Source organism: Fusarium vanettenii, assembly GCF_000151355.1.
Source record: "Fusarium vanettenii 77-13-4 chromosome 4 genomic scaffold NECHAsca_3_chr4_2_0, whole genome shotgun sequence".
Taxonomy (NCBI): Eukaryota; Fungi; Ascomycota; class Sordariomycetes; order Hypocreales; family Nectriaceae; genus Fusarium; species Fusarium vanettenii.
In genome coordinates, this window is record NW_003315879.1 from 2,804,939 (window position 1) to 2,828,904 (window position 23,966).

The window sequence follows — 23,966 nt, forward strand, 5'->3', positions numbered from 1 at the left end:
TGGTCTGTGATTGGCGCAAAAGGGTCGGAAGACACCAAGGCGATTTGGAGAGCCCGAAGTTGACCTAATTTATCGAGGCTTTGACATGAATTGCGAAACAAACAGAATCAATCTTCAACATGACTTTTTGGATATGAATCTTGCCCTTTTTGTAAAATTTCGATAGGCGTTTGCCCATTTACTCATTATAGACATTTCGCGACCGCCCCGAGGCCCGTTTGCGCTCTCAATTCCTATTCTTAATATTCTTATATGTCATCAATATCGAATTCAAACAAGACCCCAGCTCTCCCCAGATTTCCCCATGCCGGCGCCAACGCTCGATGCTTGCGGCTCAAGGTCAAGCTTCCCGTAGGGCTGATGTTGACGGCGAGTCGCAGGTGGCAGTCCCTGGTTCTTCCCGGAGCTTACCCGCTTTGATGCCTTGTGTCCTTGAAATTAAGGCTACACTTTTGGTCATCAGTCAGCATCTGGCAGCCAACACGCAGTAGGGGTTCGCTTCCTCCAACAGGGCCTGTCCACGTCGAATTGTCAGAGTCGATGAGGTTGGTCATGGATTCCCCAGATGGAGCTCGGTCAGGCAACAGCCATTTTTCGATCCTGCTTTTTCTGCAGGTTATCTCACTATCATGATATTTTCTCGTTTCGCGGCTCCTCGGCAATGACTTGGCACCAGGCAAAGACTCGAATCTCGGCCCAAGAAATCAGCAGGATACTACTGACAGTACTGACCAAAATGGATAGTCGTAAGACACGTTTCTCGCATTCTATGAATATCCTGTCGGGTGTTGGTCGCTCCGACCTTGCTTCATTAGTGACCGACCGACAAAGCATCCTTTCAACCGTCTCGCGCCCATGCTGTCTCGACCATGTGACTACTCGGTAATATCACAAGCCTTGGCTTTTTTCCTTGGCTCCCATCATTGTTACGATAACCGAGCGAGGGACGCGCAATCGCGAGAAAAGGCGGGCTTGCTCAATGCCCACATGGGCAGGTTTTTGACTTTGGTTCGTCACACGCCAATTATAGAAAAGAGCCGAGTTTAATAATATTATCGTCAAATTCATGGACTCGTTACAAATATTGCTACAGTGAAAGGTATCGTACAAGGCCGTCATTCGTGGTACAGTGCTCCATCTCGTCCTCCACTTCATGCGTCGCCATGTCTAGGATGTCTACCCTGAAGACGCCGCGCTCGCCAACATCAACAAAAACTCCCGTCCCGTACCAGCCAGCGACGTCGAATAAATACAGTGAATGTGAAACAGCATGAATTCCAGGCTGACAAGTTGCGCGATTTGGACGTCATGGTAGATAAAGCAGGACTGCACTGCATGCAGCTGAGCCCTGGAAATGGGTTTCCTGCGTCTCAGTCCTTCTTGAGCATGGACCGGGCGAGCTCCGTCAGGGATGGTCCGCCAAACAGGAGCTGGTTGGTGTGCCGACCACAAGTGGTGTAGACATTGACGGCTTGTGGTGCGGGCTTGAACCATGAGTGGGATGACTTGGGCGGGGATGAGGCGGGCGATTCGGGGAAAGAAGCCTCGCTCGAGTACGAGTTGGTGCGCTGCTGGTGGCTTGTGAGACTTGTGTTCTAGGCCAGTCTTGCTTTTAACCGACATACCTTGTCGTCCATGATGGGAACCGGCTCGGGGTTTCTTCCTCGCTGTTCCTCAGAGGAGCTTGTGCGGGTGCGTCCAAATGTCATGATGATTGTGTGAATGCTTTGGAATATGTTGTAGAGATTGAGTATTTGGTCAATGAAAGAGAGTCGTGATATCTTTCAGAGTCGGGGTATCAATGGGTATCGTGGTCTATCAGCCTTCAAGGCAGCTCAATGGGCACTCCTGGTGCGATCAATGGATATCAAGGAATGCCTGTTGTCGTAACAAAACAGTTTGATGAGCAAGAGAATGATGGGAAGTAATCGAGGGAGACGAAGCTGCCCTTAAATGCCCTCAGGGACGTGCGGCTGAAATGTGATGAGCTGGCACGGCCCTAGACATCTCCAGACGCACCCCAAGGTTAGACACTATCAATGTTGCACTAGGAGCCCTAGGAGCCCTACACGGCGACGCACCTGGTCAGCCGGCAGGTCTTGGCCCGGACTCGGTATGACGCACTGCAGATCGGGGCTTCTGACAGCACCTCCGCGGCACCGAATTGGGAAGACCATGCGACCCTCGTATGCCCACCTCCTTATGGAAGGTCTCTAGAAGCCACAGAAGCAATGGATCACCCCTCCAACCACCCACGAGGAATGCTGGGCACTGCTTATCACAGTGATACAGAGGTAAATCAGCCAGCAAATCGCTAGGGAGATGTTTATCCTTGCCTTTCCCTAACCTCGGCAATGGAGCCCCTCGTCCTATCTCGCCCTTTCCCCTCAATCTTAAGGACTCTCCTCGTCCTACTTTACTCCCTTACTTCTAAAGTAAGGGTTTATCGTCTCCCCAGGCAGCAGAGTTCCAATGATAGAAACAAGGGATACGGTGGGGCAGATCGGCACTGTCGGCTCCGAAGGATGACCGGCGCTGCAGTCAGCCGACGCCGAGCTTACGGGCTCCGCCAATCCCCACAACGGGGACCCCGACGCGGCCCGACCATATCCACTCCGTGCGAACGCCCAGTGGCCGTCGGTGCCGTTTCCCCCAGACACTCACTCCAAACGTCACTGCCAAGTGAAAAGCAATGGTGGAGGAGCAGTCACGCGGTCACACATTCCCCGTAATCCTCCGCCTTCTGGAAGCCAGCTAGAAGGGCACCCATGCATCTGATCGACCTGTGATTCGTAACCGTGGTCTTGGTGCTTGTCACTGAGCACCCAGGAACCGAATGACGCGGTCGAATTAAGGTAATGGATGCCGCACCAAACGAAGGAGTTCCCCCAGCCACTGTTAGGCGGCGAACTACAGCAAGGCGAAGCTTCTCACATCTCCTGTCCGTTGCAACGTCAAGACGCCCGACGAGGTCACGAGAAGAAATCACAAGGGGTAGAACGAGCCTAATTGTTGGCCCAATTCGATCCATGCTTAGAGTTAGTATTGCAGCGTTTGGTAGTCTCAATCGTAGTCAATGCTCGATGCTCGGTGCTCAATGCTCAAGGAGTGACGTTGGCCTTGGCGTCTTGGCTCATCTTGCCGATTTCCCGTGCGCATCACACGCCAAGTCCACAGAGGGCATCCAGACCTTTATGGCATGGAAAGAAGGTTATACTACGTAGTAGCTGCTGCCATTGATTTGAAGAACCCCTAGAACGTGTGTGCTCCAATTATCTCGAGGAATGGCTTGGTCTATCCCAGCCCGCCCCATTGTCTGTTCCTCCTTATTCTCATTTTCTTTTTTACACTGGTTCCACACTGCAGAAACCTCCACGGGGTTTGCGTTGAATATGCACAGATTAGATCTATATCTCAATATATACGCCCTCGTCTTTTGTAATTTCATGATGTACGACCGAGCTTGGTTGGTAGTATGTTCAAGTAAAGGACGTGGAGAACGCTGAGTGCATGTCACTGACTGACGTTGCCATGGCCAGCAACTGTCAAGAATCCGTTATTCAGCCACAAGGGGGTCTAAACTTTGTAACACGATGGCGTTGACCCTCCACCAAGTCCATTGTTCCCCACGAATAATCATTTGGCTACGGACCCCGAAATCGCCTGCCCAAGTGCCCACCACAACATGAAGCTACTATTTTTGGCCAATATTTATGGATGGAATTGTCCGAAGCCCAAGCTCCACGCGTATCCCAGATCCAAAGGACGGGTCGAAGATGATTAACTTCGGCTTGAGTGACACACTACCAACGTCAGAAACGTTGATCGGGTTGGTTCATAGGAAATGAATGGGTCATGCTCCACCGAGGAGACATCACATATAAATTCATACGCGGTGCCTCACATTCGGGTTTACCTAGGCCTGCAGGCCTGGGATATATTCAGAATGAAAGTTTTCAGGGTCCAGTTGTTTCCTGGGAAGTGAAGCAATACGCACCCGTCCAGTCAGGATAGCAACTTCATCTGCAGCGCGAGATGATTCTTCTGAGGTAAATTGTAATCTGGCATTTGATCTGCAGTACCTCCGTTATCCATAGTTCTCGTCCCGTGACGAAATCAAGGCGCCTTGACGACTCTTCTGCGTGAGGCCTGGATCTACAACGGGCCGCATAAGACGTGGAGGCAACACTATTCAGAGACAACTCAGAAGCCAAGTTTTAACTAAGAGTAAGCAATACCAGCGCAGCGATTGAGATTCTAGGATGCCATCCGCATTAGCCGAGACGAACTGGTGCGACGATGCTTGCATTTCCCGCGAGCGGAAACTTACAGCATAGTGGGATAAGATGGGGGCCACAGGGCAAACAAAGAGATCAAAAAATAGAGTCAAATTCAATACATAACTGTAAAAGTCTCGGCATTGCAGAATAATAAGGTTGCGTTCCCGCCGCGATCATTATTGCAAAGTCTTCGTTGCCCCTGATCTAAGCTATCACATCCTCGAAACTAAACAGGGAGCTTCAAGAACCACCCGCCAGCTCATATACATTAGCAACAATGTAGCTACCGGAAACAGTCATGCTCAAGGTTTCCAAGCGTATGGTTTCTGTCGTTTCGGTCGCAGTACCGTTCATGCTGACTGAAATAGACCCACAGGTGAGTATTGGGAAATGGCTGGGGAGATGCTAGCTCATGAGATCTTCAATCCTGGAATTGACGCTTTGGGTCTCGTATGGTAGTTGTTATGCGCAAGGCAAGAGAATATAAGTGCTCGGCTGTCACAGAGCCGTGGCTCAACATTGGAACACTGGCCTGGATTTACGTCTATGCACAGGTACTTTAGCGAAAATCAGCAACATATGAATATTTAGTGATAGATCTTGGATCTCTAGTCTCAGATCGTCGACATCTGTGTGATGCGAAAGTTGCTGGGATGGATGGCCAGCTACCGCCCTCCCACCTTCAGCCCAAAGCTTACATGCTTTTGTATCATTTCAATGGTGTATACTAGATACTTCGATATAATGTTTAGTATACACTATTTCTAGTCTCTCTCATTGTACGTTATGGTAACAATCTCTCCTGGGGACACGCGGGCCTGCCATCCTTCCAAAGGGCAATACATCATTTCTACACAACCAGAGACTTTCCATGGCCTTTTTTTATCTTCGTCAATGGAGCCTGTGTGATTTTCCTTTCACAGGGCTCATTCGTGGCTGTACTTGTTCCTCCTTGTTCTTAGAGCTACTGCTTGGACCTTCACATGGCCACCAATCACTAAGCCCAACGGTGTAAGTCAGGGAACTAGTGGGACTCGATTAATACGGGCGTTTTGGTGGCTAAATAACTAAGAAGTCATGTCCTTCAGAAACTTGGGTATCAAAGGCACGGGAGCCTTGTTCAATTAGTAAGTGTTGCCTAGACCCATATGTTGCTCCCGATCACGACCCTCCACGGTGTTTCTAACGATGGGTCTAATACTCCTAGAGTTAAGTGACATCTCCAGACATTAAGTGATGGCCTGCGGAACAACAGTGCAAAAGTGATAGAGAAGATAAGCAAGTAAGAGGGGCTCGAAAAGACCAGCTTAGATCAGCCAATATCATATACCGCTCGCAAGAATATATCATTCGTTAGTAGTCAGACAACTGTGAACCCTCCGGCTCGATCGAGCCTCGCACCGAATAACCATCCGCCTTTGGAGCGGGATACGACTTCCTATCAACAGCCGCATAACTTCTCGAGAATTGATCCAGCATACTCCCGATCCACCTCTGCTCCTCGGCAGAAGCAAACTCATACGCTATACGCATCGAAAACCCAATCCGATACGGCCCCATGGTGCCTTGTCCCACAGACTCGACCGACCGCAATATCTTCTCGACGAGATCTCGCTGAGATGCCTCCGAGTTGGGAACCGGCATCCCGCATTGCGCCAGAGTCTCCTGCAGGATAAGCATGCTCGCCCAGTACCCCATATGCATCGCCCCGGCCGATGGGTGCTCGTACACCAGGACAGTCTCATACAGCGAAGATGCTGGATCGATAGGCGCGGCCTCGATAGGTTGCGGTATGGGGAGCACGGCAAACTCGTCGTGCCACTGGGTGAAACTCGCGTGATTCGCGGCAGCGAGGTGGGCCAGAGAGGAGAGCTGGGATGGCTCGACCGAGATGCCAGCCTTGTTAGCCTCGCGGACGAGATAACCCCATTTCAAGACGGGCGAGACTTGCACGAGGTTGGTGAAGAAGGCGTCAGCGACCCGGATCGTCTCGTCTGGGATCTCGGCCGGGTGGATAAGGTGCCTCCCACGGTCGAGCATGACCTGGTGCCATGCCGGCTGCGAGAGGAAGAACTGGCCCTTGCCAGGATAGAACATGTCACTCATTATCTAGCAAGGGGCCGTGTTAGTCTTGATCCGCCAGAGTAGCAATGGGAGAGCCGCCGCCAAGAGCGGGAGCTCAGTGAGGTCCACCCATATTAGACGACCAGGATCGAGAGTCCACTCAGACTTCATGGGTATATGTGAGATGCTATATCGCGCCATCTCAATGCAGAGTAACATTGCCGGTGATGGAAGGGGAGAGATCATGGGCCGCATTGGTTGTTTGGCTATGGTCATAGCAATCTCATATAGACGCTGATGTCACTTGACATGGAGATAATGCGAGTTCCAGCCCTCCGCCTTGTTCTTGGGGTCGGGGAGGAATGAGGGAACGTACAAGAATCCCACGAAACGAGAGTAGCATGGCCGCGTCCCAACCTTCGGCATGAGCCGTCGGCCCTCGTTGCTCCATTAATATGCCAATGCCCTTGGCATGTTGAAGCCAGGTATCGGGAGCAGTAGTCCCCGCGAAGAGCTAGGGTTATCAGTTTCGAGTAAAAGAGGCGAGTGGACAGCAGGAGGAACTACCTCAAAGAAGCATAGCAGTATCGCAGAGCACAGGGTTTCGGGCGCGCTCCATTCTGAAGGATGTCGTAGAGCCGCCTGCAGCTCATTGAGTGCGAGGACATATATCGACCGGCTCTGAGCTATCAGTTCAGAGTCCGAGGTTTGCTTTCCAGCTAGATGGAGGGCAAAGGAACAGACAGCGCCGTCGAGTAGGGCTCGCTTGCCCAGGCGGTCAACCGCCACCCACGACAAGATGCTGTATATGTCTGTGGCAGCAGATATCATATAAGACGACTCTATCATGTTGTAGAGGACCTGGGCCCTAGGAAGCTGCAGCGACCGAGCCAAGGTCAGGGGAGCACGAACCAGAGGCCCCGGTCTACGAGACAGGGTCGTGTTAGAGTCGGCTGCACAAGAGGCAGGTTTGACGACATTGTCTGCTCGCTTGCCTCGTTGACGAATCTGGTGTTTTCCCACGACGAACTTGCGACTGCGATCATAGCCTGGACACTGAGCGCCATACTTGATACAATTGCCACATGCCGGCCTTGCCTCGTCACACTTGACCTTTCTCGTCCGGCAGAGCTGGCAACCCGTGCTGCGCGGGACACCGACCATGGTTTGTAGGTGCTCCCTCACCGCCGGTTCTCAACCGTGCCGCGCTCGGACAAATGAACCCCCCACCGGCGGGTTAACTTCCCGAAGCGGGCGGCGCGATATGAGAGGGATTGGGAAGGGATGCGGAGCGGGGGAGCGGCGCGGCGCGGGGGAGTGATGTGCACCGCCGGATCGGCCTCTTTTTGAGGATCCTCACAGGGTGCTCTCTGCCGAGATACTCAATGACAGTATGTGAATACCTATGTTGTCGCTCTTCACGTGCAGCCGCTGAGATGCGACTGGGTGGCTCTGAGACGTTGATTTATCCGATCCGCCCCTCTCCTCTCCGACGCCCCGTGTCGTCACCTCTATCCAGGCAAGATCAGCTCTGCAAGGCGCGCGCTTCGTAAATCTGACAGGTGCAAAATAACAGCAGCAGTCAAGTCGTCTCGAGTAAATTGAGAGACGTATGTCTGTCTGGGGAAACTGGAATGAGCTTTGCACCGCCTGAACGGGCCGGGGTTGGTAGATAGTTTGGCAGGGAGAAGATGGAAAGGAGCCGAGACTAAAGTTACATCCGAATTTGTAGATCCCCTTTTGAAGCTGCGGCCTTCGCGGAGGATGGGTAGATATTTGGCAGAAGGCGGAGCTTCAGGGCAACATGTCGTAATCTTGGCGAATAGTCCACTGTTCTCTGCTGCTTGGTTGGGTTGCCCTCCTGTCAGACCCTGAGCAGTCCACGTGGGCTTCATTTCATCGAGCAGAGATTGAGATGAGGTTGACAACCTGAACCTCTCCAGATCAGCCAGCAACAGGAGATGGTGACAGTGACAGTGACTTGTATAGTGACCCCGGCACCTTCGGGAATTGCTCTGCCAGACGCTAGGACGTGGTTCCTCTCGCAACCCGGCCCCGTGTTATCTCCAGCTCATCTCAAAGCTGAGGTGAAATGAAATTACATGAAATGCCCAGGCCCCTGTGCCTGTAGTCCGGACCTAGGGGCAATCAACACCAGGGCCAATCTTGATACGGTCGAGGACTTTCTCCAGAATCATGGCTGGCTGGACGGTACTGATACGGATGTCTTGTCTCGCCCGTCGCCGAAATAGCTGGCCCAGGACCGTGTGTTCTTGTCTCTCCCCAGAGGCCCGGGCGGATCACGAGTGAGCCTGTGCGGCGGGAATGGATGTGTGTATGGGCATCGTGATCGATGATTGCCATAGAAACATGGCACCCCATTAGGTAGGTTTCTTGTGTCATGGGTGAGAGGTCAAGACTATCTGTCAATTAAGCGCCTCAGGGTGGGCGACAAGACCAACAGGTCGTTGGGATAGCCTCGCCATGCATGTCCTCTCATCCAGCATGATGGGAAAGTTTGTCTTCATGGAAGTCTACCCTACACTTCGGAAACCCTTCCAGAGGGATGGTTGACACTCCCTAGCCGTGGCCCCTTGCCGGAGGAAAGGCCCTGAAGGGTCGTCGATCAACGGCAACGGCGGGAGTTTAAATGGGCGATTCGAGAGCACCACCAAGCTAAACCCCAAGTGATGGACAGGAAGGGTACAGTTGCACCAGAGGTTGGCGCGGCTCAAAAACCCCAGCAAGTGGGAACCGAACAAAGCGCCGACTGGCACCATGATGCCACCACGAACCCTTCGATGGCGGCTTATCCCTTGATTGACCGTGCCTGCTTAAGCGGTAAAGGTCTCAGGGCGAAGGATGACCGGCGTTGAAGCCATCACCAGCCTGGTCTGGTCCAGGTCAGGCTCTCCAGCCCGTGTGGCTAGCTGCAAGACACTGCATCTCGTTGATGCAACCAGCACGGGCTGCGGAGCCATCATCAACGCCAGCAGCAGTAGGCTACACGGGTCGACATCCGCGTCATGCCAGTATGCAGATAAGATTCAACTTGATTGTTTGTCCTCCATTCGAAGCTAGAAGGGGCTAAGCGACAGAAGGTTCCGTACTCGCTCCCAGTAAACGCAGCCAACCACACTGCATGTGACGTTGAACCCTGACGCGTCCTCTGCAAAAACAAGCGTCCAGTAGGAGGTCAAGGACAGCAGTTGAATTCCCAGCCGCACGCATGGCGGTACAACAAGTCGGCCAACGGTTGATGCCAGTGAACCGATAGAGTCACAAACACAACTAACAACAAGTGCCGGAACCCGTAGATGGGTGGACTCATGCTGCGCGGCATCATGACAGAACGAACGTGTGTGGTGGTGTTGTTCGCACGCAATGTCAAGACGGGGCCTGAGACAGGCTGGCACCCCGGCTCAACTTGTTTCATCCCTGGAGGGTCCAAGGGGCACATCCTCGCATTGCCATCATTTCAACCCAGGCTGCCAGGCTCCCCAAATGGCATACCCCAGACCCATTGCCTGAGTCAAGCAGTCCAGTGCTAGAGCAGCATTGGCTTACCAGGCCTGGGCGGCACGAGCTGGCATGTAAAATGACGAGGACTTGTCGGTGAACTGTATGGTGGCAGAATACTACCCAGTCATCCATATCGTCGAGTCGCACCTCCATGAACTCGCCTGGCCGTTAATCGCAGCCTTGTTCGCCCATACCCGATCCCTCCCAGCTCCGTATCCCGCAGACACCGGCGGGAACCTAATCGGTCGAGGATAGAATTGGAAGAGGGGACAATACCATTTCTATCCATTTGGCTTTGTTGGGCTCGGAGACGCTGCGAACCCGGCACTCGCGGCTAGACTTCAGAGGCCTAGCGTACTCGACTCCTCACTGCTGGGTATCGCCACGCAACCACCACCATTGCACAGGAGAGCAAGTTGAGTGGGGGATACGCGACTTGTGATGGAGAAGAACCAACAGGCAGGCCCTGGCCTGACCCTCTCGGTGCCCCAGTCTAAAAATACCCAGATCAGCGTGAGGGTTGCCCTCTTTTCCAAGGAGGCTGCTGGGTCAATGTCGTGTTGTCATGGAAAATTCCAGCTTCCTTTCAGTGGAGAGGCGGCGTGATGCTTTGCTGTCATGGTTGCGGCTCTTGAGGGCTAGAAAAGGAAGACGAGAAAAAAAAGTTGTGACAAAATAAGATCAATGAGCGTGGAGAATCGACCGGGAACCAGGGGCTTCGTAGACGAACGACACAGCAGGCATTGCTTGGTGTGTCAACCTTCAAGTTGCAAGGGACTCTCCAGCCCCAGCAGGAATAAGACCACGAGCATGTCTCTCGGCGTGAATGTGACGGAAGATGGTGTCGAGGCCAACCTCCACCATGCCTTGCAGCGAATCTCTGCCAATTGCCCTCCTATCAGGACTGACCCTTTTCGATGCCATCGTGCATATGTCTGGTGCCGTTTTGCCCCCGATTGCCGTTATTCGAGGACCCAGTAGGCCTCGCCTCGCCTCCTCGTCTTGGTTCTTGTTGCGGGTTTGCCGTTGTTGTTGAAAGTACAGTACTTCCATCTCCCATCCGACCCATCGGATGCCCAGTCTGAGATCCACGCTCCCTGCGGCCATCGCCTCGCAGCAAGACTACTGCAGGCCATGGGACGACAAGCAGAATGAGGCGCACTGGTGCATGCTTCTTTCTGCCGGCATCGATTCAACTCAATCATGTGTCAAACCGAGATCAGGATCAGGAGCATATGAGATACCGAATCTCATGGCCAGTAATCGAAGGCCTGAGGTAACTCAGGACGTGAGCGCTAAGTTGTTGAGATGCAGGAGAAATGGACGAGTTTGATTCATGCCATGGGCCTGGCCCATCTGAATGGATGATCATCTCTCATGCGAGGGTGGGCTCCATTGTGTTACGCTTTTCTTGTAGCTAGGTTGATTTCCTCGTTTATTCCCAGAAGAACATTCCTGACTGTCGGTTCAACTGCCAGAAACAAGGCAACGGTAGCCGGAGGATTACGAGGCTGACGCTGATCTTTCAATTGACTTTGACGCTGTTGGAAGAGTCACCAATAACCACCGCCACCAGGAACCTGCTCGCCGAGGTTATGAGGATGGGTTCTCCTGAAGAAAAATCGAGGCAGCGATTTGTAGATACACAGGGCCACACAAATGCGCGCGAGTCCCAGAAGCGACTAGGATGGCCCATGGCTAATCGTATTTCGATGTGCTCTTCTGCGTAGGATCGGTACGAGCGGCGCGGGACCCAGCATCAACGTCCGCCGGCCGCCCGCTTCTGGCGGACTGAATGAATGGAGACCTTCTGGCACATTGACTGGATCTGTTATTAAGCCTCTGGCAACCCCCTAAACAGGTAGGTTGGTGACTGGACTGGTTATTAGGAGCAAAGCAGCGTGTAGGTATGCTCCACTGTCCCCTTGCTTGGAACCAAGTACTGTATGTATTGTACCCAGACAAGTATTCTCTGCAGCCAAGCGTTGGTACCTACCCCTGGCTGAAGACCCCGAATTGTTGAAGGTGCGGTGCGGATATTGCAGACGGGATCAACTCGACTCCAGACGGCGGCAAAAAGCCATCGTTTCGCCTGTTCTTGTGGGAGACGGCAACCAGCAGAGCGGCAATGTGAGGAAATTCAGGGACCTCTTTCTCAGGACAATGACAGCCTCGAGGAGCACAGGTCAGCGCCAACGTTTGAGCTGCTCCCGGCATACTGAGTTGGTCGTTGGACAATGCAGCGAAGGAAGCACCGTCAAAAAATCAGACAGCGCCATCGTCAGCCAGCAACCAGCACAGACAGGTTCCTGGATCCAATCTGTTAACGGCCGATCTGCTGGCGCTGGGCGGTCCCCTTGCGTATCCTCGCGGCACAGGACAGGACAGGAGGCCAAAAGTCAGAGATGGTACTTGAAGGACGTGGTCACTGTACCTTGCTGGGGGTCTGTTGAATCCCTTGTCTAGCGCAGGCTGGGTCAATGCCACAGCGATACCGCCAGCCAATGACGGGCTCTCGGGCCCTTGTGGCATCAACAGGACCCGCCCGAGGCTCCTTGAAGTCGTGGGACTTTGTCTTGGGGAATCCTGGAGACGCGCTGGGATGGCACCACCAAGGACCTCGTGTTGGGCCCTAGTGTGGATGTGCGAGGTGAGGATGTCGAGGTGCTTCTGGCGCCCGAGACATGTGCGAATTCAAGAACAGAAACCACATTTCCCACTGCTTGTTTGCTTGCTTGCTGACGAAGGCCTTAGGTAGGTGCCCCTTGTCCCGTGCAGCCCAGGGCTTACAGTACGTACTCGTACTGCGTGCGTATTCTGTATCTCAATGGCAGGACCAGCATCTGCTCCACCAGGCTGATACTCAGGGCAGCAGCGAATGCTTTGTGCCGTCTGTTGTTGATGTCCAAATCACGTCGACTGCATGGACAGATGGATTGGATGCCATCGATCCCATCGTGTCGGTCAGGTGCGTGGGATGCAGCTCCGGCAGGTGGCATCCATCTCTTCTCTCTCCATCATCTGTAGCCACCGAGGCTATTATCGAACTGCAACCACGCTGCTGTCACGTTCAGACCCGAAAGGGTTGCGCGTCGGACATGAGATGCGCCTACGGAGTAGCTGCTTCCATTGGCGGCCCCCACTCTGACGGTAGAGCGTTGAGTGCAGGTGTAGGGAACGGGGACAACTGAAATGGATGGGCGTCTTGGGTGGCTTATAGGGGGTGCCACTCCCGATGGCCACTGCAGCTCAGGCTGATGTGGATGGACAGTTGCGAGCTCTTTTGGCACCTGGCATTGCCGTTCCTGGCCTCTCTGCGTGTGCTCTAACCAAGGACCATCCTTATTGAGTCCTGACCGGCGTCCTTCCAGAGAAGTGGGTACCAGGTGTAGGTACCTCCAGTACGACCAGGTACAAGTCCCCGGTACCGGTACGTATCGCTCTTCCCTCTTTCCCGCCCGAGCACTGAGGCCCTGTCGACTTTTTACGGCCAGGAGAGCAGCAGCCGTTTCCTCCCTCAACCTCACCACCACAGCTTGGCGAATTTCTGTCTTCTTTCCTATCACCATCTCCGTCTTGTCTCGTTGTTTCTCATTGTTCTTGTGTCTTTTTTCTTTTTCTTTCCTCTCCTCCCTTCCTCATCGCCATCACCGTCACTCTTCGCCATTTCGGCTTTCTCAGCCCCCCGTCTGCACGCCTCGTGTCTCCCGGCTGCAGCTAAACTGCCGTGCCCCTTTCTCTCTCCCAACTCGGCCGTCGCCCTCTCCGAACATCACCACACTTTTCTGGACGCCTTCGATCTCAGCCCTTTTCCGTTCTCTCGCCCCTCGTGAGCGCCTCGTTGCAGATATCGTCACCTCAGACTCTTCCAGCGCATTTGCATCTGCCTCGTCATCTGCCCTTGCTCTTTCCAGATCCCCGTGACGACCTCCAACGAAAGGAGTCCTACCTTGCCTCCTGCGCATTTGAACCCTCACCTCGCGAGCGAATCCCGTAATACCTCCCTTTCTCGTCTCGGGTGTTCCGTCTCCCCGTTCTATCGCCCCGAAACGACGACGATCTTCCCATGTTTCGCTACAACTAAGCCGAGATTCAAGTTGTCTAAGACGACTCTTGATCTTGCTCCCCGAACCTGCCTCTAGCAATCATATTGTAGCCGAGTCGAAATTTGCCCACGGTAAAAGTGAGCTGTCCCTTTCGACACGATCACTCGTTTCTGTCTTGGGTCGCTGGCGTCCTAGTCTTCTCGTCTCTTTCAACGCTTCTCGTTTGTCACCAACAATAAACCAGAAAAAAAAGTAAGTCAACCGTGCGAGCTGGTTGGAGCTGTTGACGTTGGGCTCATGCCTGATGTCATTCATTGTTTCTTTGAGGCAAGCTCGATTTTGTGAACGAGTTGCCGCCTAAATTTGAGGACAGCCTGCTGACAACAATCTTTCAGTAGCATCTGTTTTGTCCTATCCTGCACATAGATTGCGTCGCGAATCCACCACCGACCTATCATCAAACTCTCGAACCCGGACCGACGACAAGAATCCGTGCACGAGCTTCGTGGATACGATTGTTGTTGACGGCTCCTCGATTTAACGAGATTTGCCGACGCTAATTATGGCTGCGCTGGTTCAAACATATCCTCAGCAAACTTCAACGGTGACGATGCTCCAGACCCGACCGACTTCCGCTACAGGCATGATATCCTCCAACCAAGGCCAGAATGGCCACCAGTACGTGGGAACGCCGTCTCAAGCTCCCAGATACGGTGCTGCCGCCCCATCCGGATACCGTGGCAGCTCGGCTCCTGTCCAACAATACGCCTTCACGAGTACTCCGACTCTGAACCACGCCCAAGCCTGGCAGCAGCAGCAAGGACAACCCATCCGAAACCAAGTCCCCAATGCCAACTATGGCAACCGTGGGTTCAGTTCATCAATGACAAACCTGCCCTACGCGAATACCATGGGTGTTGGCCAAACGGGCGCACGCGACGATTCTGCTATCCCGCAAAGGAGGAATATCGTACCCGCTCCTCGACCTCACTCCGCCTTCCTTGCCGGACCTACCCAGCAGCCATATTCCCCTACCTCAGCAAGCAAGGCTGCTCCCGATAGATACAGGCGACCGTCGAATTCTCAACAGCAAAACCAGCACAGTCGCTCTCAAAGCACGACCCTTCCAGGAAACAACGGAATGCCGACGGCGGCCCAGCTTTACAACGGGCCGAACCCGCAACGCGCGGCCGTCCTTAACCGACCTAACAGCTTCTACAACGCCATCCCTGGCACATCTATGGATGACATGCAGCTGCCGCAGTCGCCCCTGGATGACTCTAAGCGATCGCGGCGGCGTAGCATGCGGAGTGTTGAGTCGTCGGAGTCGTCGAGGGCTGTTGCGCAAGACAAGGTCAAGTCTGACACTCTCCGAGTCGTATCCAATCCTGCTGTGCATTCGCGCAACGGCAGCTCCGAGAGCATTGTTTCAAGCCGCAGCAGCCACTCGCGCCCATCATCGGTGAGTTGCTATTCCCGCCGCATTGCCCAATCAGATCGGCACTGTGATGGTCGTATGCTAACAGGGATTCATATGCAGTCTGCCAACCGCAATGTCTCAGCCCCCACTGGAAACCCCTCTTCCCTGGCATCGAACGAAAGCACATCTAAGCAGGATCACGCCAAGTTGGTCAATATCCCACCTCGAGGCTCATCTTCCGATGCCATCAAGCGCACAACCAATCCCTCCCCTCTCTCCAGGCCTGCCACCATGGCCAACGATGTCTCTGACGACCCTGCACCGTCCAGCGCAGCAGCTAACCATGCGGCAAGCGCGGGTAACCTAGAAACGCCAGCCGCTAGGCAGCTCGCGGCTATTAACCAGAAAGGGCGCAAGGCCAAGAGCAAGACATCTAGGCTGCGTCGCGCCTTTTCGTTTGGAAGCGCGGCCGATTTCCGCAAGGCTGATGGACCTGATGGCGAGAGCGCCGACAAGACGGAACCCTCCAAGCTGCACAAGGATCCAACCTCAGATGAGGCTTACGATGCTGAGCAAGCCCGCATCGCCGAGGCGCAAGAAGCGGCAGGCCTTGGTCACAGCATTTATGGCGGTAGATTCTTCGGCGGTTCGACAGACAACCTTTCTATATCGTCCACGGCCTCCTCGGCCTCCATCATGATCCGGAAGATGGGTCGGGGCATGAAGAAGAGTGGACGGTCGCTGGTGGGACTTTTCCGACCTAAGTCAGTGATTGGAGTCGCACCCGCAGATGGACCTATTCCCGAGGCCAGCCAGGCCGCTGTATCGATGATTACTGTCGAGGCGGAGACGCAGCGAGTCAACGTTACTGCTGACCCCAAGCCCGCGGATGGCTTTCCCCATCTGGAGCGCAACTCGATCGACACAAACCTGGGTGCTGAGATTGCTGAGCGCTTGGGAAGCTCCGGCACGGACAACTCTAACTCGCGTAAGAGCATTGTCGGTGGCGATAGAGAACGTGCGGAAGTACTGGCCGCAGTCCGCAAGGGAATCTTGAAGCGTATGTCAAAGTCTATTGGTGATGAGTTGACTCTAGCTAACCTCCGTAATAGGACCAGGCTCTTCTAGCCCTTCCACCCGACCAGCTGACACTTCTCCTGGCCTGGACCTCCCCAGTGTCCCGGCCATTAATGACTCACCCAACTCCAGTGCCCCGAGCACACCCAATGATGAGTCGCAAGGTCACCGTCGAACTGGCTCGATCGCTATTGGCAGCGAGGATTACTTCATGACTGCCCTTCGGCTGCGCCAGGACACCAAGAGCGCGCCTGGCACCCCTCATGGATCAGCCAAGCGCAACGCGACCTTCTCCCCTCGTCTGGTCTTTTACGACACCTGGCCTAGCCAGGAGTATGACAGACGTGGCGAGATTGCGACATGCAACCGGTTGACACCCATGCTGGCGCAGCAAATCAAGGAGGAGCTTAATACCTTCAAGATGGTAAGTTTGATGCAGTATTGAGTGGAGATGGCAGAAGCTAACAAGATATTTAGGAGATGGAGGTTCACGAAAACTCAAAGATCTACACGCACTTTTTCTGATGATGGCAATGGCAATCAATGTCCACCACACAACACAGAGCGACGGCTGCTTCAAGCAGTGTTCTGTTTCCTTTGATCGATATCGGGCCGCGAGACCCGGAATCTTGTATTGCAACCATAGTACCTACCGTTTGGGCGTTTGGGACAGCATAGTAAGGTGTCAAGGGCGTTCAACTCTAACCACTCTCTACATGTCATGTGGGATTTAGACCAAAGAGTCATACATTTCTTTAATCTTTCTTTTCTCAGTTTCCTTTTTCATGTTGCGATGGAGCAAAGCAAAGCAGAGCATAGCAAAGCAGAGAGCCCGCCCAAGTCCCTAGTTGAGGGTGACGGGCATGGATTTATGGGACTTTGCAGTAGCGGAGCTGGAGCGAGATTTGGAGGTGACGTGGCTAGGGGCCGGCGGCAGTGGCTGTTACTGTTGCTGAGAGCCAGTAGATGGGATGTTGAGCCTGGAAACGACGGCGCCACTTGTTACAGAACACGACATCCCCAGTCGTCAGTCTCTATGTGGACTCGACGAGGAAAATTGGGGTGAGTGGAACAAGATGGAAGGACGTGTTTCTCTGGAGTGATAACAATGAACGAGGCAATGACTTGCCGTGAATTTTCTAGCTACTTAGTTTTTCGGTATGTACGTAGGTAGGTGCTTGTCTTGGCGATGGAAGGATGGATGTCTATAGCTGGAACTAGTAAATAAGCATGAAAGCTGTTTTAGTTCGAGATTGCATGGATCATTGTTGAAGTGTGAGTGAATGTTTGATTGTATGGGCGTTGCCTATGAGACGGACGAGGCGTGTTAAGAGAATGGATTTAATTAATGAGGGTGGTCGATCTGAGTGTGAGTGGCAGCCCGTGGGGATGTCTCAGATTATGAATTGTAGTAAGCAATCAAAGTTGACGGGAGTTGGAGATGAGATGGTGACGGGACGGTACGTACACCAAGGGTCCACGTTCACGACCAAGTATCGGTACATGTACCGGTACAAGTGGACATTGTGCCTCGACGAGGCTGAAGCTAAGCCGACTTTGGGCTTGTTTCTGATGTGGGGAAGGCTGAAGGCTGAACGCGGGGCTTGCCTTGCGGCTTCCATGCCTCGGCGGGTGGGTCTCATCGCGTGCCCCGCGCTCAGCCACAGTAGGACCTACAGCCTTGCGGTCCCCCACCTCCGGAAAGTGGGTGTTAGAGTGTGACGAGCAGGGACCTTGAACTTTTTTTTTTCTCCTCCTTCCTAAACAATCCCTGTTGAACCTTGTGGGCTACACAACAACGGCGACTGCTACAAGCACGCTTTGCGATAAACGACTTTACGACATCCTGGAGAGATTGTTGCGGCGAGTTTGGCTCCGGAAGACTAATACTCCGGGGCCTGTGTCTGCTTATACCTCGAGGCATCATCATTATCCCGCCTTGCGAGGAATATCCACCATGACGACCGGAGACAAGAGCCCCGCGGGGCAACAACGCCCAGCCAAGTTGCATGGCAGGGCATTCTACGAGAGCATTGGTAGCCCCAAGTTTATCGTTGCGCCCATGGTGGACCAGTCCGAATTTGTATGTATCTTGCTCTTTTGTCAATCCCTTCCCAGTGCTGCCATTGCTGACTCTTTCTTAACAGGCGTGGCGCATGCTTACCAGATCCTTCCTCTCCCCAACCGAGCAGTCCAGCCTCCTCGCCTACACGCCCATGCTGCACGCCCGCCTCTTCTCGCAGGACGAAAAGTACCGCCAAGCACACTTCCAGGCTGTCCGTTCAAACGAAGACCCCTGGCTTGACGGGAACCCCTCCATCGATCGACCGTTGTTTGTCCAGTTTTGCGCCAACGACCCTGACGCCCTCCTCGCTGCCGCCAAACAGGTCGCGCCCTACTGCGATGCAGTAGATCTCAACCTTGGATGTCCTCAGGGTATTGCGCGCAAGGGAAAGTATGGCGCTTTCCTTCAGGAGGATCAGGATCTCATATTTCGTCTGATCAATATTCTGCACAAGGAGCTCCCTGTGCCCGTCACGGCCAAGATTCGCATTCTGGAGACTGAGGAACAGACGTTGGCGTATGCGCAGAATGTGCTCAAGGCGGGCGCGTCCATCCTGACTGTACATGGTCGGCGGAGGGAGCAAAAGGGTCACCTGACAGGTCTGGCCGAGTGGAAGATGATCAAGTTCTTGCGCGACAGCCTGCCAAAGGAGACAGTCATTTTCGCCAATGGAAACATCCTTCAGGAGGGCGATATTGAGCGATGCCTCGAGGCTACAGGGGCGGACGGTGTCATGAGCGCTGAGGGTAACCTCAGTGACCCAGCCATCTTTTCGAAGCCGCCACCTGTAGGCGAGGAGGGACGGGAATACTGGAGGGATAAGGACGGCAAGGGTGGATACAGAGTTGATGCCGTTATGAGGAGGTACATGAACATCCTCCACGAGCATACCCTAGGAGGCAAAGCTCCCGAACGTAGACCACTCTTTATGCCCGGCGACGACACAACATGGATGACGGAGGGTCAGGCTGAGGGCGACGAGCCAGCGCCCAAGAGGCGTAAGAAGGAGGGCGGCGGTGGAAAGAAGGGTGAGCAGGGACCAAACATGTCGGCCATGCAGCCTCATCTCTTCCACCTTTTGCGGCACTTTGTCTCCAAGCACACCGACGTGCGGGACATGCTGGCCAAGAGCCGAGCCGGTGACATGGATGCCTACGAGCGAGTGTTGGCGGCCGTGGAGCTCAAGGTGGCCGAGGGTCTGCTCGAGTACGAGCGCACCAACGGCGAGAACGTGGCAGACCCGACGCCGCTGGCCGAGGGCGAGGTGGATCCCCCAGAGGATGAGAGTTCGGTAGGCACACAACGCCGATGCCGGCGACCGTGGTGGGTGGTACAGCCCATCATCCGGCCACTGCCCAACGAGGCGCTCAAGAAGGGAGCCATCACGTTGAGTAAGAAGGAGAAGGGAAAGGCCAAGGAGAAGAAAGAGGAGGAGAAGGGAAAGCAAGAGGATATCAAGGCTAGGGATGAGGCTTTGGCTGGATAATATCATGGACGATACCCACTAACTGGGATGAGGTAGACGGCGTATGAGGGCATGAATGTTGGCTACTTAGAGTACAAAAAGACTAGACAGGTTTCTGTTCATACATGTTCATATTCCAACCCGCCAGCTTGTCACCACCACCAACCAACCAACCGTCTTGCTCAGACCATGCCCATGTCGCCTTGCCTTCTTGCTGTCCAACCAATTACTCGGCCACGACCTTCTTCTTGCCTCGAGATCCGCGGCCATGGGACGGGACACTCATCTTGCGGATTAGCATGTTGAGCAAGCCGCCTGCTTGATCATGCTCTTGGGGGAAAGTCCATTTGGTCTTTGCCGTGAATTGTCTCAAATCCTGCATGCTCTTGAACACCTCGACGGGTTCCCCAGTTCTGGGACTCTGAACGAGGGCAACGAGGTTGACGTGAGCTCCCCGAACAATCTGTTGCACGTCAGTATCGTGAACTGCGATGAACCCGACAAGTTTACGCACCTTGTGAGCCTCCTTCAGCGTCTTTGGAGCAGACAGTCCCATTGCTTGGCACAGTTTATCCCAGCTCTCCAGGCTGCCCTCATCCGTGCCATAGACGTAGTTGAACTCCTCCACCAAGGCGTCGCGAAATTCGCTCTTGAAATGGCCTCTCTCGGCGCCCTGCCACTTGAAGTGTTCAACCATGCGATGAAACTCGTTCCACAGGGGCTTGTCCCGCATGTAGTCGAATTTGGGGTACTTTGCGAAGAAAAGATCAATCGGAGAGTCATATTCTTTCTTGGAGGAACCATCTTCTTTCTCAGGGAGATCCGGGTCGACCGTGCCGTCGGGCAGAGGCAGAGTGTTGGGGAGCTGGTGAGAGTACTTGCAGTTGTCTCCGTAGCGACACTGTCCAGATTCTTGAAAGAGACGGCAGACATTTTGCTCCTGCTCCTGCTTCTTTTTCTTCTCCTGCTTCTTATTTTTCTCCCACTTCTTCTTCTTAGACTTTCTCTTAGTCTTGCTGGTCTCGCCGTTGCTCGCCTCAGCGACGCTGGCTTGCACCTCATCGAGGGGGGCCACATCTGGTTGTGGACCATTTTCTGCAGGATGCTCTGAGACTCCTTGCATAGAATTCAATGGGGAGCGACGGGGACCCTGCAGAGGAGCAAGTCGTTCCTCTGGATGTGCAGCAGGGGCAAGATTGCGAGGTTGATGTGATGATGATGGCTCGCTGGGTGGAATGACGGTATAGCCCCCAGCAGCAAGAAATGTGGCCATAATACCAGACAAGGTTAGAGTTCTCGTTGCTCTGACGCCCCAGATCGGATCATCTAGAGGTATCTGGTAAGGGTCGGAATTGTCAGAGCGATGGTTCTGCTTCAGGCCAGTTTGTGTGGATTTCCCAGGGATGGGTCGTGGGCGTCATCTCACCTGGGGATCATCATCTCCATGATTATCGCCTCCAGAGTTCAGAATCGGGACTGCCATGATCAAGTTGAGATAATTTGGGCGATTCTCGAAGATGGGCGAGTCGAGTTTTGGAGGGAAGAGAAAGAGGGGGAGGAAGAAAAGAATGGTGAAGCGGAGGTGAATGCGTGGATCCTAAGGCTTAGGATACTGATAGCAACCTGCATTCTAAGGCATGTCAACGAAAAAAAGCAAGTGGGGATCTGTTTGAGAAGTCTTAGGGATCTTGAGTAAACCAAGTTGATTCATGCCATGATTTGTCATGTTGGCGATTAAGAGATATCACAGAGTGTCACACAATGGGGGTCAAGGACGTGGCCATGGTGATAAACCGCCAGAGACCCTGCAGGAACGTATCTGACGAATAACTCATCTTGCCTACCGTAAAAAACTGCCCAACCACGATACCAGTCCTCCAACTATTCCAACAGCTCCAACGACTGTCATTCCCAGGCCCGTCAATCCAAAGACGTTGCTCACTATAGCCATGCCGTAACCACCAGCCCCAGCGCTCTGAAGAATGGCAAACGGGCTCCCAGCTGCTACATTGCCAATCCCGCTGTGAATCAAGGCAGCAAACGAGCCTGTGAACTTTCATTAGCACATGAACGTACAGTTTTGGGATAAGAAGAGCCGCAGACCTCCACTGACGCCGGCTTCAAAGCCCATGAAGCCCAGGGCAAGATTTGCAGTCTGAACTGGCGCAAGTAGCAGCGCGAGGCCTGTAGATATAAAGGCAGAGGCTGCCGGCATAGACAATGTTGATGCCATGGTCTACGTATTGGTGAAGAAGGTCTGATCTGGTATTCCCGTGGGCGTGGACACCAGCTGCACAAGAACTTGGGTCAAGTTTAGAAGAGGTTTTAAGAGATAGACATTTCATGTTAAATATCTAAGTAATTCATTGCTATGTCTAAGAGACAACTGCCCGTCAATAGCTTGCTTCAACAAACATCGTGAACTAAACAATTGTAGATGGCAGCAAACTGTTTGTGTTGTGCTACAGGCTCGTTACTAAACAAACAGACAAGAAAACTCGTGTCAGGAGACTAAGTCCCCTTACTATATCGACATGCTCCCTCATAGAATCTGCGATAATGTCATAGCGCCGGCTTGCCCCTGAATACCAACTAGGTCGGGGACGGGCGATGGATTCATTAATCAGGTGAAGTGTCTCCAAAAAGTTGCCATACCAGCCAAAGAGACAGATCCAAAAGCGACAATATTGTTCAGGATAGCGGTGGCATAGCCACCCATTGCGGCGCTCTGGAAGAAAGCAAAAAAGCTCCCAGCACTGACATTTCCCATCAGACTCTGGATCCACGCGGCAAAGGACCCTTGAGAGAGTTAGCATGGAAAAGCTATGTGAGGTGGGAAAGGGTTATGGAAAGGGGAACATGCCTGCAAGGACGCCGGCACTCGTGAATCCAAAGATGTTTAGGATGGCCTGGTTCAAGAGCCCGGTAGCTGACAGAATAGGGCTCAAAAGAAACGACAGGAAAGGTAGCATGTTGGCGTATTTCCGGTGCCAAGTTGGTAGAGTGATGTTGGTAAGTGATGTTATCGTGTGTCAGGTGAGAGTGTTATGGTTGGAGGGATAAAAATAGGGAAGAGAGAGTTTGACACTATATATTGCTAAGACGGTCAACTACCTATTCACCTCCGTGAATGATGATGCCTTTGCTATAGATAACAACTGGATGCATGAAACAAAATTCCTCAAAGAAAATTAAACAACGAAGAAGTAGTGTGTCTTAGAAAAGGCGTCTGGTATTTCTTTGCTCTCAAAGAGCTGACTTGCATAGAATGTTTATAACAGCCACACCAGATAGTGCCAGCACCTCCATACAAAGATCAAGTGGCTCCTTTGCCACGTTTATGTCTCCAACCAGCTCTGATGTATACCATCCGATGTCTCAAGAGAGGGAGGATGGTGCGGCTCGTGAAGGGAGGCATCACAGGCGTGGTTTGTTGTCGTCCTTGCTTTCACCACCAGCCTCTCCACTCTTATTCTCCGCGGGCTTCTTCTCATCTCCCTCATCTCCCTCATCAGCCTCGCTCTCTTCGTCGTATTTGTCTCCTTTCTTCTCTTTATCATTCTTTTTCTTTCCTCCAAAGGACGCAGCAAGGCTACCACCAGCACCTACAGCAGCTGCACCTTGAACGGCTCCATAGACGGCAGACAAACCGTAACCGCCAGCACCGGCACTCTGGAGGGTTGCGAATAGACTGGGGGCAACGACACTTCCGATGCCGCTCTGAGCACCGGCTGCAAGAGAACCTAGAAGAACTATTAGCAAGCCTGCACTAAATTGATGTATTATCGAGATAAAAGGTGTTGACGAACCTCCAACGATGCCATTCGCGCCAAAGCCTGTGAGACCCAGAGCCGGAGCAGCCACCAAAGCTGGGACCGCGCACACGAGAACTCCAGCACCAACTGCGACGGCAGCCTTGGGATTATCCTTGGCATGTTGTGCAGCCTTCCCCGCGGCCTAGACAAGCCTCATCGTCAGCACATACCTAGAATCCATCAAAGCCAATACAAACCTGAGTCAAAGCCAT

General features: G+C 53.3%; 6 protein-coding genes across 6 annotated transcripts; 2 read left to right on the forward strand and 4 right to left on the reverse strand.

The window, feature by feature from the left end:
- Positions 1 to 1,046: 1,046 nt before the first annotated feature.
- Positions 1,047 to 1,887, reverse strand: NECHADRAFT_73622 (uncharacterized protein). The gene is made up of 2 exons (XM_003052270.1): positions 1,626 to 1,887; positions 1,047 to 1,571 (listed from the first exon to the last, which is right to left on the reverse strand). The coding sequence occupies exons 1-2, from the start codon at positions 1,707 to 1,709 to the stop codon at positions 1,371 to 1,373; spliced, it is 285 nt and encodes a 94-aa protein (XP_003052316.1). The 5' UTR covers positions 1,710 to 1,887; the 3' UTR covers positions 1,047 to 1,370.
- A 3,746-nt stretch (positions 1,888 to 5,633) lies between these two features.
- NECHADRAFT_38808 (uncharacterized protein) lies at positions 5,634 to 7,175 on the reverse strand (the record flags this gene model as incomplete). The annotated part of the gene is made up of 3 exons (XM_003052271.1): positions 5,634 to 6,389; positions 6,721 to 6,858; positions 6,912 to 7,175. 3 exons carry the CDS (start codon positions 7,173 to 7,175, stop codon positions 5,634 to 5,636), a joined length of 1,158 nt encoding a protein of 385 aa, XP_003052317.1.
- A 7,299-nt stretch (positions 7,176 to 14,474) lies between these two features.
- Positions 14,475 to 16,934, forward strand: NECHADRAFT_92928 (uncharacterized protein; the record flags this gene model as incomplete). The annotated part of the gene is made up of 4 exons (XM_003051816.1): positions 14,475 to 15,374; positions 15,453 to 16,392; positions 16,445 to 16,833; positions 16,887 to 16,934. 4 exons carry the CDS (start codon positions 14,475 to 14,477, stop codon positions 16,932 to 16,934), a joined length of 2,277 nt encoding a protein of 758 aa, XP_003051862.1.
- Positions 16,935 to 18,366: 1,432 nt separating this feature from the next.
- On the forward strand, positions 18,367 to 19,960 carry NECHADRAFT_38826 (uncharacterized protein; the record flags this gene model as incomplete). The annotated part of the gene is made up of 2 exons (XM_003051817.1): positions 18,367 to 18,492; positions 18,557 to 19,960. 2 exons carry the CDS (start codon positions 18,367 to 18,369, stop codon positions 19,958 to 19,960), a joined length of 1,530 nt encoding a protein of 509 aa, XP_003051863.1.
- A 205-nt stretch (positions 19,961 to 20,165) lies between these two features.
- Positions 20,166 to 22,172, reverse strand: NECHADRAFT_79369 (uncharacterized protein; the record flags this gene model as incomplete). Its single annotated transcript, XM_003052272.1, has 5 exons — positions 20,166 to 20,402; positions 20,454 to 21,308; positions 21,366 to 21,536; positions 21,882 to 21,985; positions 22,016 to 22,172. The coding sequence occupies 5 exons, from the start codon at positions 22,170 to 22,172 to the stop codon at positions 20,166 to 20,168; spliced, it is 1,524 nt and encodes a 507-aa protein (XP_003052318.1).
- Positions 22,173 to 23,356: 1,184 nt separating this feature from the next.
- Positions 23,357 to 23,966, reverse strand: NECHADRAFT_79370 (uncharacterized protein; the record flags this gene model as incomplete). The annotated part of the gene is made up of 3 exons (XM_003052273.1): positions 23,357 to 23,682; positions 23,749 to 23,896; positions 23,952 to 23,966. 3 exons carry the CDS (start codon positions 23,964 to 23,966, stop codon positions 23,357 to 23,359), a joined length of 489 nt encoding a protein of 162 aa, XP_003052319.1.

What these genes read in the sequence shown, in the direction of transcription:
- NECHADRAFT_73622 (XM_003052270.1), bottom strand. Translation starts at nt 1,709, where the DNA reads ATGACATTTGGACGCACCCGCACAAGCTCCTCTGAGGAACAGCGAGGA. An exon ending in TTCCCATCATGGACGACAAG is followed by an intron (nt 1,572 to 1,625) that starts GTATGTCGGTTA and finishes ACAAGCCACCAG; the next exon opens with CAGCGCACCAACTCGTACTC.